This window comes from Electrophorus electricus, chromosome 9, assembly GCF_041902795.1.
Source record: "Electrophorus electricus isolate QZ-2024a chromosome 9, ASM4190279v1, whole genome shotgun sequence".
Classification (NCBI taxonomy): Eukaryota; Metazoa; Chordata; class Actinopteri; order Gymnotiformes; family Gymnotidae; genus Electrophorus; species Electrophorus electricus.
This window is the reverse complement of record NC_137505.1, coordinates 17,853,738-17,871,208: the sequence shown is the minus strand read 5'-3', so window position 1 is coordinate 17,871,208 and position 17,471 is coordinate 17,853,738. Positions and strand designations below refer to the sequence as shown.

Genomic DNA, 17,471 nt, shown 5'->3' with positions numbered 1-17,471 from the left:
AACAAGCCATGTACAAACTAAGGCATCACAAGATCTATAGGCAGAACAACCCTATTCAGAAGAGTATGAGTCAAGTATTTTAACTACATTATCTTATAAATAACAGATGTTAATACAGTTAATTGCATCATGGCTGCTTTTTACAATGGAAGTAATGGTATCTGTAATATGTCTGCATGTAAAAAAAAAAAAAAAAAATTAAAAAGCACATTTCAGGATCTTTATACAAAGATGATCAAGGACAAGTACATACAGCATGTGCACTAGTCCATTAAGATAAGTTACTAAATATAGTGGTTATGGCTGCCTTAGAAAACAAATAACTAGGCACATGAGCATAGAACCAAACATATATCAAGTTTCTTTTCTTGTTACAATACCACTATATTGTACAAAAGCATACTTTAGCTGAGGGAAAGCAACAAACTCATTTTTCTTATGGAACATTTTCCCCATCACACATTTCTGTTTGGTCATCCCCCCCCAACCAAAAAAGGTAGCCTCTCCACACCAGAGATGATAGTTAATTCACACCGTAGTTCATCTGAATCTGTAAAACACGCAAAAGACACCATGTAGTTCGCCAATTATATACGGCAAACAGCATATATAAATGTATATGATCTCCTGGGTACACTGTGTACCACAACAGGCAGACGTCAGCACAGTGCGGAGTCCCATCCTGTGCTTTAGGTGCAGCAGATGAGGAAACTATGCAGAGATATCATTGAAGCTTTCTTCATCTTCCTGCTCATTATCCCTCACTATTCCTTCGTCGATGCTTTCCATCCTGAGCCTCTGTCCGTCCAGATAGCGTGGTCCTCGCTGTGGGTGGCGTGCGCTCAGTAGGTTGCTGGGGATCAGAGTTTTCTCCCCGAAGAGATGCAGCTTGGCATCGCTCTCAATTGCTTTCGCCAAGCCAGCTGCAAAGCTGTCCAGAGACTTGTGCACATCTGCCGTGACTTGCACCAATGCCAGGCCTCCTGGAAAAAAACAAAAAACAAATTGCAGGCAGGGCCATAGCTAGCCATGAATAGTGCAGTTATTTAATTTCTCACTATGCCAGCATGCTGGGAAGAATGGAACTAAGTTTTAGTTAAAGACTATCATGAAGTAACTTGAGTGATGTGATATTCTTTTGATATTTCGTCATACATATTCAATAATACAATAACCAACAAATCAACAATAACTCTGCACGGCAAATCAGCTAGAAATACCTTTGCAAGGCTGGTCCACTTGGTCCTCAAATGTAACAGAGCTTCTTCTCTTAATGCCACTGTAGTGTGTGGAATGAGAAAGGTCTGAGGAGTAGTTATCCAGCAGCATGACATCTGTGGCTGGAGAGGGACAGTGAGGATCTCTCTCACACACACACACACACACACACACACACACACACACCTTTCTGACCTCTCTACACTCTCTTCACTCCTTGGCGCCTGTTTTCCCCAAAACTTGTTCCCTCGACAGTGCCCAGCCCCTTTAATTCCTAGAAACAAACCCTTTTTCTGCCCTGTAGTTTTTCCACCTCTGGGTTGAAGCTCTTTTAACCCTCTGAGCGATGGGAAGCATGGCTGAGTGTGTGTTCCTGGGAATGATGGACATACCAGAGTCCTGAGTGTAGCTGAACCCTGTGTCACATGTGCTGCTGCTGGGCCCCAAAAGTTGAGCTCCACCCACCAGCATGGCCGTGAGGTGAGGGGACATTCCTAGGTCTGCAGGACACAGGAGACATTGAGCTCAAACACTTGGACAATCAAAGTTACAAACTGCTTCACTGTGAGGCATTAATTCTTGGACATAAACTGAGCCTAGTCTAAATTGTCTATTCATCATTCAAGTCCTTTTTAGTCAAAGATTAGGATTATTCATTGTGTAGAAATCCCCAAAAGGCTTTAAAATGGTTACAGAGGTGATTGCGACCCACATCTTTTCACAGATCAAGCCTCTTCCCTAAAAGGGTCATGAAACTGGCCCTTGTGGCCCAGAGCCAAAATGGACCAGGTCCGCCGACACTCACCTGTGATCCGATTGGAGATGCTGAAGAGTCGTGACGTCCTGTGGCGCGTGACGAACGACTCCCGGTAGTAGCGGTCCCCAAAGCACATACCCAGCAGTTCCTTGCGCACCGTCTTGTTCCACAGACCATAGATGAGTGGGTGGCAGGCTGCGCTGGTGAATGACAGCCAGGACGCCAGCGTCTCCAGCCGTGGAGAAACGCTGTCCTTCCCACACAGCGCCTCTGTCCCGATCACGGCCACGTAGGGCCCCCAGGTGGCCAGGAAGGTGCCCATCACCACCAGGATGGTGACGAATGCCTTGCACTGGCCTCCTGACTGCACGAGGCTCTTGCGACTGCTGCTGGACGACGTGGAGGTACTGGAGTTCTTGCGGCTGCCCTTCTGCGAGCTGACTTCTTCGCGGGATACCACCACACTCCCGCAGTACACCTTGCGCGCCTTGATACGAGCCACACGGAAGATGACCCCGTAGCACACCAGCATGGCTGCCAGGGGAAGCAAGCAGCACCAGGTGACCCAGAAAGCCGTATAGCTAATCTCCCGATGCCACGCTGCTGTGCAGGTCCATTTGAAGTGGTCAAACTCGAACGTCGACCACCCGAAGAGTGGAGGCAGGCAGCCCACCAAAGAGTGAAGCCAGACGTAAACAATGGCCACCACGGCCCGGTTTCCTGTGATCTTCATGGGGTAAATCATTGGATATAATACAGCATAATACCTACAATGAAGATTGGAGGGTTCATGTTAAAACAGTGCCACATGCTCCTCCCAAGAGACATACGAGTCAAAACCATTTTTATAATCTGCCAATAAATTCACCCCACATATCTTTTATTCCCATAGTGCCCAAAAGCATCTCTTGGATTTGAATACTGATAAAAGTGTAGTTGAATAGCTCTCTGTGTGCATAATCACAGTAAAACTGCTGAATCAAAACTAGACTCCTGAAATGTCATCAAGAACAGCCATTAGTGCATGCTAAATGGAGTTCAATATGGAAAGTGAATGGAACCTTTAAACAAACATGATATCCAACAAGCAGTGTATCTTTGGTCTACTTTGCTCCACCAGACCCACAAAACATGTAACCACTGTTGATATATTTACTGGGTTCCCAAAGGTTAAATTCCCTCACTTGCATTGACTAAAAAGCTTAATGTCTTAACTGACTAAAAAGCTTAATGCACCCCGAACAGCCAAGCACACAACTGACTCACCTGTCAATGGCTATGGCTCCTAATGTAAGCATGCTAGCTGAGCTGACCAGCAGGTAGAGCAGGGCCGTGAAGTTGCACCACACCACCCCAAACATCCACTCCCTCTGCACTGAACTGACTGCCACAAAGGGCAGTGTCAGCACCGACAGCAGCAGGTTGGACAACGTCAGGCTGAAGACAAATTTGTTGCTGGGCGTCAGGAGGTAGGGCTTCTTGTAGAGCGTCACTACGACGAGCAGATTCCCCAGGCAGACGAGCAGAGCGATGATGATGATGGAGGCCGACTCCAGCACCACGGCCGTGCCCTCACCCAGACTGCCAGTGGAATTCCCCACCACCGTACCATTCCTGCTGCTGTTCATTGTGGGAGGCTGCTATGCACCTGAAAGAAAGACACAAATGAGGCATGCCTCAGCACTCAACCCAACAGCCCAGTGTACTTAGTGATTTAAGAGGAAATACAAAGAAACTGATACAGGTGGTGTAAAGTGCAACCCTGACAGACCAGCTGATGGATTCCAATAAAAAAACATCCCTGTAGTTCCTGTAATGTAATGGAGCATTTATTACTGTCCTGAAATCGGCTACTGGGCTGCTTAATGACGTGAATTCTGGTTACAGATTACCATGTGTAAATCAATGTTAAGGGGTGTTCCTATATCCGCTCTCAGCTAAAGTTATTAATAAAAGTCGGAAGGACAGTTTTATTGCAAGCTACACAATCGTGATGGACAAGCACAGACTTTAGTTTCTGCCTCTATAAAAGCAAGTTAATGATTAAGGTCTATGTGCCAACCGAAAAGCTAGGCAGATAGATGAACCTAGCTAGGTTAGATTTAATTATTCTAAGACTTTTTTAAGGAAAGGCACTTGGGTAAAAATGAGTATCGTGCAAAAATATAAATAGATAACCTATAACGATTTTAAACCAAAGATTAAATTACACTGTTATATCTTTAGCACTTGAGCTATGTCTAGCTAACGCTAACTGGTAGGATAAATATAGACAGGTGTAGCTTAGTTAGCTTTAGCTCTGCTAGATAGCAAGCATATTTCTGCCACAGTATTAAGATGGCCTTGCAAAAGAGGTTTATCCTGATTTTCTTTCAGTTCATTCATATTATTAGACCTTTAGTGTTGTAAAACAATCTAACAGTTTCATGGACCACTGTAGCTAGTCGACTTTCATCTACGCTTTGGCTACGCTAACTGAGCTAGCTTGCTTTATATTACAAAACCGAAACTTTCTCTTCACACATAAAAAAAAAAACCAAAAACCGGGTAACGGTCATTTCTCACCTCGACCAACAACCTTCAACTTCTCACCGTCCCACGACAACATTTCGAAAGCGGAGCGTCTTTGTGGGTGGAATTACCAGGGTGATATCTGCATGCATTTCCACCCACCGTGCGGAGTGAAGCCCCTCTGTGCAGTCGTCGGGAGGGTAAAGAGGGCAGTTCCTCGGCTACGATGGCGTCGACATTCTCGTCCTAAAACTTCCCTCCAGCCTCCCACAGACTCCACAAGAAAATTACCAACACTGGGTGGTCTGCGTACGACGCGCGGTTATCTTTACGTTTTATTGAATTTAATAAGGAATTAAAGTAACACAGGTTGAATAAAGTATCGACAACTGTAAAAGAAAAAAACATTACATTTAAATATTCAACAGCTTCAGCATGGACCACCAAAGTAGATCAAAAGTTCCCGCATGATTTCACAGCACGACCATGTGTGATTCTGAGCCAATCGAATAATGGAGGGGCTGTATCGAAACCTGAACAAGTGAACGCTGAATTGCCTCTAGGTGGCGCCAGCATGCTTAGCAGTTACAAAGCACGTAAAATATAAGCGATAGCTCCCGTTGCCCGGATCATTTCAGTACTGAATTTTCAATAGGAAATACTACATACGAATATAAAAAATGTCCAAATGCCCATTCATTCGTTGTTCCCAGCTTCAACTGCGCAGAAAGATGATATAATATTGTCCTTATTCAAAATCACACCCAAGCAATTCAATCCTCATGGTGACAGCGTTTTGCCATTTCTTTGGAATTATCCTGATATATTTGGAAAATATTGGAGGGTAAATATAATTTTTCACATGACTAATGTTATCGGAGTTCCCCGAGAATGTCTGCAGGAAAGAAGAAGGAAGATGAAGAGATTACTGTTAAGTGCATCAAAGTGCATCAGAACATGTTTAGGTCTACAGCAGGACTTGGTTAATACGGTGAGCTACCTTCTGCTCATAGTCCTCATCGTCTGTGTACTTCGTCCATATTATCCCATCATCACTATACTCCAGGACATATGACGTCACAAACATCTCTGTGCCAAGTGTCTTTGCTCCCTGGGTTACAATTCCAGTGATCTTCTTGACTACTTTCAGCTCTATTTGAAGCCAAGGCTGCATGTCGTTGCTCTGTGAATGGGTGACGATGCCAGAATTAAATAAATGACTGGATCTGAGGTGGGAACATGGAAAATCTGTCTTATGTATGAGATACCTTGGATTGCCAAGCGTTGGCGGTCCCTTGTTTGTCTAAACGACCATACCAAGAGTGCCAAGGCCCAGAGTACCAGTTGGTGGCTACAGAACTAGCTGTGATCTGTTGGTCTGTGATCAGTCCACTCTGCATTCCCAGTGGCACAGAACACCCTGCACACGTGAATGTTATCCTTATTGCAGTAGGTTCTTGACACCTGTGCATTTTCTATTTTCTATTAATCTATTTTTGCACACCTACCATCCAGTTCACAGCCATAGAAATCCATGCGAATGGTTGGATAGTTGTATGAATGAGACGGATGAAGTCTCACATAGCGGCCAATTATGGGTGGGAAGAATATATTCTCCTTCACCTCGTGGGCTTCCCTGTTACCTTCAAAAGTCTTTTGGGGCGTTGGAAAAGACAAATTAGCATTTACAAACAGAACAGCACTGTTTTGTCAGCTTGCAGCATATGCAGTAGAGCAGTTATATGCACTGAAGCAGTTACATGCCTTTCTGAAAGCTTTGCTGTCTCCTTTATAGAAAATCCACCTTTTGCGGTCTGTGCTGTAGGAGACGGTGTAGTTTTGTACAAAGTGAGAAGTGAAGAGTTGTTTAGCTCCCTGCGTGGCCACTTTACTGATCACCACTGGCCTTTGGAAGTCCACCTGAACAGCAGGACACAATGTTTTCTTTTAACTGCTTATTAGCATATCTCAGTTTCTGGGGTAATAATAATCTGACTGCTATTAAGTAAGAATACCTGAATCCATCCTTCTGACTTGGTTGTGCTCCATGCATTGTATTTTCCTGTATTGTGCAATCTGGCTAAACTGGGTAGCCAATAACCTTAAACATAGAAGGAGATGGATTGAATTATCTTGCTCATAGTCATGCTATTTATTTTTGTCACATGTCATAATTCTGTGTCGTACTTCTGTAGTCAGACGCAGTTATTTGGCTGTCCTTTACAGTTCCAGAATTGAGACCAAGAGAGTGATCACATACTGCAAAAGAAAAAACATTTTTCAGAGGAAAAAAAAAAGCATTCAGCATGATTTCAAATGCAAAGACCTTAATGTATTGTGTTAAAAATATTTAAAGGGTTCGATACCGTTATCTAACACTAAGAACAGAGTCTGCATTCCTCTCTGCTGGGAGAGTCCAACCTCAGACTCCAGCAGCCAAAGGCCTGGCTTTGAGGGCCACATCTCAAGAGTAGCAAAGCCTCCTGTGTAGCAAAAAAGGAAATGAGAAATTGAGAGATCATTTCTGGACCTGGAAGTTAAGTTATAGGCTTTGACCAAAGAATAAAAGAAAACCCCCAAAAAAACCTGGTAAAAGTGGATAGACCGCTTGCCGATGGTCATACATGTTCTTGTTTAGGAAGGTTTGACCATGAAAGTGAATACTGTGGAGGTCTTTTGGGGAGCCCATGTTTATAAGATGCCACTTTATAAGATGGTTGCTGTACATGCGAAGTCCTTTAAGACTATATATAATTCCATTGATGGCTGAAAAAACAAACCAAAGGGATCAGCAATTATTAAGTCAGTAAACTGTGGGTGTGCACTTTTAACTATTAACAAGGGTGGAAAGCAGTTAAGTCACTAAATGTTCATATAATATGATGCAGAAATAATTTTCTTTATGAATATATTATGTACCCTTTAAATCTGATTGTAAGCAACATAAATAAATCAATTAATTCATTTTAAAAAGGCTGTTGTCCTACATCTTTTAAAACAGAAATCAAGATGAATAACTGTTCAGAAATTTAGATAAGCTTGGAAACATAAACACACAAATGATTTTGATTATTACCAGAAAACTTAATGTTGTTGTTAAATTCTGGATCCATGACAGCTTTTCTGTTGGTTTTCTCGAGAATCTCCCGATTTTTCTCATAGTACCAGCTCTTATTCTCATCAAACGTCATAAACAGTAACATGAAGTCTTGTGTGTCCACTGGATTTGTATTCAGTGTGCCCTTCCTACAGACCAGGAGAGGCCCAATCAGCCCAGAGTGTATATCTCGCTCCTGCAAAGACAAGGATTCAGGCATCATCAGGTAGAATGATTGTTCACATCACCAGTAGGGTCATGGAAGCCGTATTGGCACTTACAGGATTAACTCCAGAATAGTAGGCCCATATTCGACAGTCAGATTCATCTTGTTGTGGTCCCACTTTAGCATTTACTGTCCACATGTAGATGAAGGTTGCATTGGGCTCAATTGCATCATCCTGCTTGTACCAGTAAGGTGACTGATCATCATATTTCAGTCCCTCCATGTTTTTTCCATATGACACTCCGTTTACGTGCAAAGAATATGGGCGACTTGCAAGATTCCTGAACACTATCTGGAATCGAGGATACACAGTTATGACACTTTTAACGTGGATTTAAAATGTCTACTTTCAAATTCATTTATAGGTATCATTAATTTAGCAGTATTTACATAAATGGTCTCATCAATTTCAGCCTTAATGACTGGACCAAGGATGCCCAGATGCTCATCTAATTCTCCTCGAATGTGTGGGGTGGTAAAAGAGCTGTCTAAGTATGCCCTAAACGCTACTTTCTTGAATAATGTGGGCCTCTCCTTTTGTGCTGATCTGTCTCCCCTCCTTTAAGAAAGAAGAGAAGAAACATATTTGAGCTTAACAAAAGAACTCAGTGTAGAGTTACCAGTCAAAGACTTAGTACAGCATGTAAGAAATCGTTTGTAATGATCTGTTCTTTAAAATGTATATAATTACTTCATATATGATTCGGTTTTAAGTGAATTACATTCAAAATATCAAAGGTTGTGAATCTCAGTGAAATTACATTAAAGCCTAAAATAACAAAAGTCTGGGAAAACATTTAGGATGATTTTCTGAAGACACCTGAGGTAAGAGGTGGCTGTTTTTGAGGAATAAAGATAATATATTTTTTCTTTGCTGTCTGTCTTTTTTAAATTTATTAACTTTTTTACATGTTTACAGACATTTGTTTGGCATAAAATATTCTCAATCCTGATTTTAAGAAGCCTGCATTCATGCAGTTTTGCTTAAATGTTTGCCTAATATTATACAACCTGTTGTATATTAAATATATCAAATAGATCAACATGAAAAACTCAAAAAGAATATTATAATAACATTGAACTTTTCTAAGAGTGTACTTTGATAAGACAATACCTTTGTCCATAACCTGCATAATCCCAGTCGACTTCCTCAGCGGTAATGAAGTAGCTCCTGGCCTTGGTGCCAGTTATTTTCAAAGAGTATTTAGATCCATCATCAATCACAGTATTCTGTAAATCTATCTGTTTTTTGTATGGATCTTTGTACTCAACATATTCATAGTCTTCATTTTCATCTGGGATGTCCTCCATATTTTGCTTTTGATCGGTGACATATATTTCATAGTCGCTGAAGTCTCTTCTGGGCACTCCTATGATTATGGACTTCCCTTGCATGTCCTCTTCACTAGATTTAGACCTGGTTCCCTGTAGAGCTAACTCGGATGGCCCAAAACCCCGTGGAGAGAAGTAGCGTGGGGATACGGCACTCTGCGGTTGTGGTTTATAATCCTTCTTTTTTTTTGTCTTCAATCCATAACCTTTCATTGGCATCAGCCTTTTGAGAACTATTTTATTTTTATCCTCCTTTGCACTGCTTGTTCCATTTAATTCTGTCAATGGTTTGTCTATGATGTACTTGCTGATGTCCTCTGGCATCTCCATTGGCACCAGCTGGTGTTTACCTTCATAAGTCCAGTTTTCTGACTGCTGATCCAGAGGAGTGGTAAAGATGACCTCGGTGTTGTTGTGGTCCTGCACGTAGATGACTACTTCTTCTTTACTGAGCTCTTCTGTATCTGGCATCCCCTTCTCTGAACTGCCACTTGGCAATAAGGTGTCAGTAATGTGGTCTTCTTTTCCAGCAAAAGCTGACTCATTTTTCAATGTACCATTTGAAATCCTGCCTTGAGATGACAGGTTAAAAATACAAGGAAAGGAGGTATTCTCCAGGCTTTCTGAATTGAACTCGTCTGAACAGTTCCAGAGTTTGCTGACATTAGGTTTCAACTTCTCATTTTGTGCATTGTCAGTGAAGGTCTCTAAGAAAGATGATGTCACATTCTGAGAAGATAATTCTGTATCTTCTTGGGTGATATTGAATTCCTGAACTTCCTCACTTGAGATGTTTATTTTTTTTGTGTTATTAAATTCCTGAACATCCTTATTTGAGAAGTCCAGCTGGGTGCTGTTAAGTTCCTGGACCTCCTTTTTGGAAAAATTTAAGGCTACTTCCATGATAATAAATTCCTGAAGTTCTTCACTGGAGACTTCTAAGTCTGCTTGGGTGCTATTGAGTTCCTGAACCTCCTTACTGGAGGATTTTGAGTCTACTTTGGTGCTACTGAATTCCTGAACCTCCTCATCAACATTTGAGTCTTGAGTGTTATTACATTTCTGAACATCCTTATTTGACAATTTTGAGTCTAGCTGGGTGCTGCTAAGTTCCTGGACTTCCTTATTCGACAATTCTGAGTCTACTTCCATGATAATAAATCCATGAAGATCTTCACTGGCGAGCTCTAAGTCTGTTTGGGTGTAATTGAATTCCTGAACATCATTATTTGAGAATTCTGTGTCTAACTGGGTGCTATTGAGTTCCTGAACCTCCTTACTGGAATGTTCTGTGTCTACCTGGGTGGTATTTAATTTCCGAACCATCTTACTCAATAATGTTGAGTTCATTTTGGTTGTATTTAATACTTGGACCTCCTCATTCATTATATTTAGAGTAGTAACACTTAGCTGCTCTGGAGTGGTATTGATGGGAAGTGCTGTAGTTACGATGTTGTGTTCATTTAAATGCAAGTAGGTGATATTTTCCAATGGTTCACTACCTTCCAGTAGCACAATGTCTTCCATGTCTTGATCCTCTGCAATGTTGAGGGGAGAGTTAAGAGCAGGGACACTGTAACTAAAGATGCCCCTTGATCTGTCATCATCTTCTTCATCTACCGCAGAAATCATCCCAGATAACTCCTTGGTATGTGTCTTTATCTCTGTCACATTCTCTCCATCACCCTCTGAGGTATGGGATGATAGCAATGACATTGCCACTGGTGATCTATTGTGACTGTCCACTGATGTAATGTTTCTGTCATTGTCTTGCAGAAACCAAGTGTTACTGAAATTAGTGGAAGAATTCATAGATATAGGGTCATGCATTATGGAGTTGTTCCGCAATGTCTCTTCTGTACTAGTGTTTTGGACAACCATACTTGTCAAGTTCTTGTCATCAGAATCAAACTTTACTTCAGGATATTTTACCCCAAGGTGGGTAATGTTTGGGATCTTAGCAGTGAGGCTAGGACCACTATCTCTATGGACGAGACCATCATCGTGGTCTAAGAAAGAAAGATCAAGCTCCTCTAAATCATCTGTGCTGTTTTCTGTATTATGTAACGTCCTCAATCCAAGCACATCTGCATACATATCTGTGTATACATCAATCTCCACGGTTCTTATTTTGTTGTTTAGTTGTTTTTCTCTCTCTCTCTTTAACTCTGTCTCATCAATAGGTTTCCAGACACTGAAATAATCGTGATCTTTTTTTCCCTCTTCAGAGTAGTCACCGTATTCTGCCTTAACATAATCTCTAAAGCATTCAACATCCTTAAACTTCACTCTTAATCCTTTGGCGGTCTCATGTGTGTTTAGTGATGCCAGTAGCCAGATTCCTATAATCATAGATGGAAAGAGTTTGGTTAAGTGCATATACAGATTTGAAGGTAACTGTGAATCTTAATCACATTATTACAATAAAATATTTGTTCACATTAAAACAGTAACTTACTAAAAAACATAGCACACCTAATAGCCACATTTAAAAGGTTCACACTGGTTTATATTCAACTTGATCCCCCATAACTGTTTTAAGTAACAATTCCAGTTAATATTAAATAAATAATTTTTACCATTGAGGACCATTTTAGGAATACTGACCATCATTAGCCATGCCCATGGTAATGGTCTCTCCTGTCATGGGAAACAAACTAAGGATGTCCTCTTCTCTGTTGTTCAGTTCAAATGTGTGGCCATAAAAAGTAGCAGTCTGGATGTCGTCTTGGTTGCCAACACTCGACACATGCCAAGTCACAATTTCGCCATTGCAAAATCCCAGGACTTGGCCACTTTCATACACATAACCATTGATTGCTGTGGACATTCATAAAATTGATATACACTTCACAAAACTGATATATAAAAGTGGGGGAAGTGAGAACTCTACTCACTGTGCATGATGTTTGATTTATAGAACTCTGGGTCATCTGGTTTTACTTTTGCGGGCTCTTCACAGTATGTGTTAATGTTCTCGGCCAGATACCAACTCTTGTTCTCATCGAATATGGCAAACGTGGCATGCTGCTCCTTATCAGCCCTGAGCTGAGAAACACAGAGAAACACTACAAATTAAGTGAGTTATCTGGAAAATTAGATCAGTGTGGAATGGTCATCCAACCAAGTAACCAAAAGGAACTAATTCAAGTAATAAAGGTTACCTGGACGTTCTTGGTGTTGAGAGACTGACTCTTACAGATGAGGAGGGGGCCTATGAGACCAGACGCAATGTCCTTTGGAGTGTTCACTGCGCTGTGGTACATCCTGGTTAGACACCTAGCGTCACGCTCCAGGGGCTCATCCTCCTCAACCACTCGCCACACATACGTGTACGTCTCTCCTGGTTGTACGGCATGGCTCTGATTACCTTTCAGAAGGTAGGAGGCATGAATAAAAATATAAAGATAAAGTCAAGACTGTCACTTACGCCCTCTCTATGCTCTTTTATATATAAATTTTTTTTTTAAGCTTCTTCAAATGTAATAGGGTTAGGGGTCATTATCATTATATTTCATGAATTATCATGAATTGAGTTATCTGAGCCAACCAAACTGGTTATAAATTAATAGTATTTAAATCAATTCAATTAAAATTAATTTTATTTGATTTCAATTCAATTAAATTCAGTTCAGTATAGTTTGGTTGTATTCGGTTCAATTCAGTTTGAGCGTTATTCTACATACACAGGAGTACAGTATTACAAAAGCTCAAATACAAGCAACAAAAACAAGTAACCTATTAAGATTTATTTTCATATTAAATCCTGGTCAGGATATGGCACAGATGTGAATGAACCGTGGTCGTTTTGCTCACCTCCCTCAGGGTAATTGGCTCCCTCAGCAGCTTTATCAATGGTCAGTCCATGAGGATAGATGCTGTATGGACGTGAGGCTTTGTTTTTGAACACAATCTGTGGACACAGAAAAAAAACCATATACGTGATCAATACCCTTGACTCTTAAGAGTGGACTTACAGCTCAGAATCAGTGTTTACAGGCAAGGCTTGCTATGTGCTTTGTTCTGACTAATATTATTATTATTACCTTGATTATGTCTCTAATCTGTGCTCTGATAACAGGACCAAGAATTCCAAGTTCCTTCTTCCTCTGCTTGTGTTCAGCCCTTTCTTTGAATAACGCATCCTTATACTGGGTGAACAGTGCCTTCTTATATTTCTTACCTATCCGTTCTGCGCTCTGTTTCAAGAATGCGGCCCGGAAATGCCTGCGTGGGGAGGAACGAGAACAATATATCTGCTGGCCAAAATGAGAGGACGTTTCATCAAGATCGGATTAGCAATGCTCGTACTTGTCTACATTCTCAGGCAAATTTGGTGCGTAATCCCACACCTCCTCTTCTGCCGCTATGTAGTATGTCCACTCCTGGCTCTCTCGTGACTGCACGATGGTGATTCTTCGCTTTGGGGCAGTAAACTCCTTACATTTGTTAACAGTTAGGAAGCCATGCATTCCAACTGAAATGGTAAGAAATCACAGGCCCTGCTGACAACGTTTACAGAACACTAATTAAGTGAGCTTTACTGACAGTACTTGGCAATGTCTTGCAGTCTCAGGCAAGACTTACACTCCAAGTGCTTGCTGATGAAGGATGACAGGAGCCAGCGGCCAGGATGGACCGCAATCATCTCTGCGCTGGTGGCAGTACCACTGATAAGGCCAACCGAGGACACCTTGTGCCCCCCCCGCTGAAGCACCTGCCCATTAAAGTGCACAGAGAAGAGCTCTTGTTCAGAGCTCATACCCAGTAGGTTCCAGTTCACTTCAGAATGGGCACACACACTCAAACCTGATAAAAACACAAAGAGATTTGACCATGTAGCATATGATTCATAGATAAAAGGTAATAATCTTCAGTGGTATTTAAGAAACTAACCAACTAACCAGGGATAGAGCCATTTGTGTAGCCATTTATGGTGTATTTCACGTTCTCATCAAGCGGTGGACCTCCTTTGCTGTACCAGCCATTATTTTCATCAAACACCCCAAACAAGAGCATGAATTCCTGATGGAAATTGTGTTGCTTTCCAGAGTCATCAAGGCTATCTGTGGACCAGAGGCACAGATGTCACAGATGTCACAGATGTCACAGATGTCACAGTTTGGGAATAAACAAACTTATATCGCACAGTCTGGTCATCCACTCATCACCCAAGCCCTCTGACCACCAAAAGGGCAGAGCACGCAACAGAAGATGTTATGCATATTTCTGCATTTATGAGGATCACAGACGATAAAAAAAAAAACAACTGCTTAGTTATTTACCTTTCTTACAGATCAACAGTGTACCAATCAGTCCTGTGTTATAGTCCTTGATGATGTCATAGTGCGAGGAATACATGTAGGTGATGCAGTGGGGGTCTGTAGCTTTAGGGGCCACTTCTGGAGTCACATCCCAGTAATATGTGTGCTCATTGCCAGGAGAAATGACATCATCTTCTTTCTCAAACTCGGAGGTGTTGTCAAAGTACAAGGACCCTAAAAGGGTTCAGTAGTTGCAGCAGCAATATTAACATTTCATTGTGCCCATTAACATTTGCTTTTCACAGATAAATGTTCAGCAGCCAATATGAATGGCAAAAAAAAGTGTCTATATTACACCGCAAGGGGAAATATAGTGAAATCTTTGTGAGGGGGGATGAATGATTTTTTTGGACTTATTTTGGACTTGAGTACTGGTTTAGTTAATATGTATGAAAAAGGTAAATACACCTCTTCGTACTGGCAGTTTGTTTACTCAGCTAAACAAGTAACAGTGAAGTATTTTGATGTGCACACTGTAACACAATGTTCTAACTTCAACAAATTTTGCATAACACGTTTACTTAAACTAATATCCAATATGAATAACTTTCATAACAAAATGATGCCCTCATCTGTGTACTGGTATGACAACAGTAAACAATGACATATAATGTTTGTTACAAAATCATGCTTATATCCAACCTAAAAGAGCATCCAGTGAAAATGAACCTGGACTACGTGTAATCAAAATAAACATTCAGTTTGATTAGAAAACTGAATAAGCAAAACAGACTGTTCTCTCCTGTCCACAGAAAACAGGGACAGATAGAATGTTCTATCAAAAATAATGGTGGCTAGTCTTCACCACTGTCAAACCACAGCGGATAAAATGAATCAGGATTTCTTTGCAAATAGGACAACAGCAGTTCTTTAGCTCATTCAGCAGCATTCAGTATTCAGTGGCAGGAAGAAAGTCCATGTTTGAATGAATGGGGGAAGAGGGTCAAATCCTTGCTGGGGTGACAATTTTTTTTGCTTGACTTCATTTTGGACTAAGGGCCATAGCCTTTGGTTAATATGTATGAAAAAGGCAAACACACCATTTCATGCTGGCAATATTTTACCTAGCTAAAGAAATAGAACTGAAATAATATACATAATAGTCTTACTGCCACTAATCTTTTGTTTTATCTCCTAAAAGTACAAACTAAAGTAAGACAGTACTGTAATGCTCACACACTGCCTGACTGCAATGTTATGGTGTTTCCATGCTTTCTGTGCTATTGAGGCAACCATTACATTAGTCTACGCACCTTCTGACTGTTTTCCATAAGTGATGCCATGCGGATGGATGCTACAAGGACGATCTGCCATGTTCTTGAATGTGACAACAATCGTTTCACCTTCCTGGCCATGGAGTGGTGGTCCTAGCAGCCCTGGAGATAGTGTGAATTAACTATAGGTTTTGCAGTCTTGCAGATCTTGGAAATCCTCTTAGTGGCTTTAGCAAGTATTGTGACTACTCAGTGATACTATTTAAAATGACGAAATTAAATTTAATACCTAACCATGAGGGATGAGTCTTAGCATGTTTGAAACCCTCATCGTACGCCCTGTAAACTGTCTTTTTATAGGTGGATCCATGTCTGGGAAAAAAATAAACAAAAAAAATAAATAAACAAATATTCACTGGAAGATTTATATCACTACTTAGTTTACAGAATCAGTCTAATTCATTAAATGCAAATCATGCAACAGAATTATCTGAATATAACAATTTACTAAAGATTAGATTTAAAAAATGTTTCTAAAAAGATACTTGGAAAAAATGGCATAGATGATATTTCGCACCCATTTATCTTCTGACTGAAGTTCATTAGAGTATTCATTCACCTGACCAAACATCAACCAATTTTGAAATTTGTCTCTAAATAATTCAGTGAAACACTATGACAGTGACAAGACTTCCAATTACAAATGTGTATTATCTTATATATAATAAATAAGCTTTTATAGACTTAACCTCATTCACAGTGCAATTGCATATATTTTTTTCATTTTACATTTAGTTTGACTGTCATTTCCAAAAAAAGAGATATTACATATTTTGCTTAATTAAATGATAATACTTCAGTGAATATTAACCCCCCAAAATATGATCAGAACTGATCAGTATTAGTACTTTACTCAGTCATATCAAATATATCTGTGAGGAAAAAAAAGAAAAACATGACTGAAACTAGACATGATTAAACAATTGTCAGATAAGGACAGAATACCTCTGATTTCCATTAGCTGTGTAATCCCAGTTAATGTTAACTGCAGCAATGTAGTAATGTCTCTCCACTGCTGCCACACAATGAGCCAGATACAGTAGGAGTGGTAAGGCACTGGAAGCCCATGGCCAAGAGTGAAGCCTCATATCTCAACCTGTACCTCCAGGTAAAGTCCGTCTCTTCTAGTGTGCAGAAACTTCTGATACTGATGTCAAGGCTACGACTAACTTTATCTCTCCCTCACTCTTTCGTTGTTTCTCATCCTCCTGAGTCAGACTCAGACAAACACACACACACACACACACACATGCACACACACACACACACACACACACACACACACACACACACACACACACACACACACACACACACACAAAACAGTTGCACAGAGTTTCAACATGTTTTTGTTGAACAATGAACTATGTTCCTTCATGACCTTAAATCAGAAACCGCATACTTGTTTTTAGCTAGCAGTAACTTATAATAAGGTATGGCAGCACCTATTTAAAATGCATATTTAAAATAAAATATTATTTTTTGTAATCCATAAATTGAACTTTAAATGTCCTAAAACTGAAACCAATAGCCTCACAAACAGGATCTTACAAAGACCAGTTACAGATTCTCTACATTATAGCTACACATTTTTGAGCTTGAAATATGACAGACATTTCCCTGAATAATATACTAAACATGATTAGCATTCAAATCCATATTTCTATTTGACTAGAAAGTCAAATAAGCGACACAAGATGTTCTTCCTGACCACAGAAATCTGGGAAAGATA

The 17,471-nt window shown here is 40.5% G+C and overlaps 1 protein-coding gene across 4 annotated transcripts; it reads right to left on the bottom strand.

Moving 5' to 3' along the window:
* Positions 1 to 206: 206 nt before the first annotated feature.
* On the bottom strand, positions 207 to 16,901 carry LOC113574341 (G-protein coupled receptor 161-like). 4 transcript variants are annotated; one of them, XM_081720376.1, is made up of 25 exons: positions 16,685 to 16,897; positions 15,969 to 16,051; positions 15,719 to 15,841; positions 14,427 to 14,639; positions 14,046 to 14,207; positions 13,729 to 13,950; positions 13,453 to 13,618; positions 13,188 to 13,368; positions 12,958 to 13,054; positions 12,306 to 12,511; positions 12,039 to 12,189; positions 11,749 to 11,961; positions 8,924 to 11,483; positions 8,200 to 8,368; positions 7,865 to 8,101; positions 7,563 to 7,779; positions 7,073 to 7,252; positions 6,853 to 6,969; positions 6,674 to 6,745; positions 6,502 to 6,587; positions 6,251 to 6,406; positions 5,995 to 6,139; positions 5,755 to 5,906; positions 5,487 to 5,669; positions 4,791 to 5,381 (listed from the first exon to the last, which is right to left on the bottom strand). In XM_081720376.1, exons 1-25 carry the CDS (start codon positions 16,825 to 16,827, stop codon positions 5,235 to 5,237), a joined length of 6,381 nt encoding a protein of 2,126 aa, XP_081576502.1. In that variant the 5' UTR covers positions 16,828 to 16,897; the 3' UTR covers positions 4,791 to 5,234. The 4 variants fall into 4 exon arrangements, with proteins under 4 accessions (XP_035378651.2, XP_081576503.1, XP_081576504.1 ...); XM_035522758.2 differs by lacking the exons at positions 4,791 to 5,381; positions 5,487 to 5,669; positions 5,755 to 5,906; ... (7 more) ...; positions 7,865 to 8,101; positions 8,200 to 8,368 and adding exons at positions 207 to 983; positions 1,221 to 1,340; positions 1,611 to 1,718; positions 2,024 to 2,742; positions 3,242 to 3,556 and having other exon boundaries at positions 10,238 to 11,483; positions 16,685 to 16,901; XM_081720377.1 differs by lacking the exons at positions 5,487 to 5,669; positions 5,755 to 5,906; positions 5,995 to 6,139; ... (19 more) ...; positions 15,969 to 16,051; positions 16,685 to 16,897 and adding exons at positions 207 to 983; positions 1,221 to 1,340; positions 1,611 to 1,718; positions 2,024 to 2,742; positions 3,242 to 3,623 and having other exon boundaries at positions 4,541 to 5,235.
* Between the last annotated feature and the right edge of the window lie 570 nt (positions 16,902 to 17,471).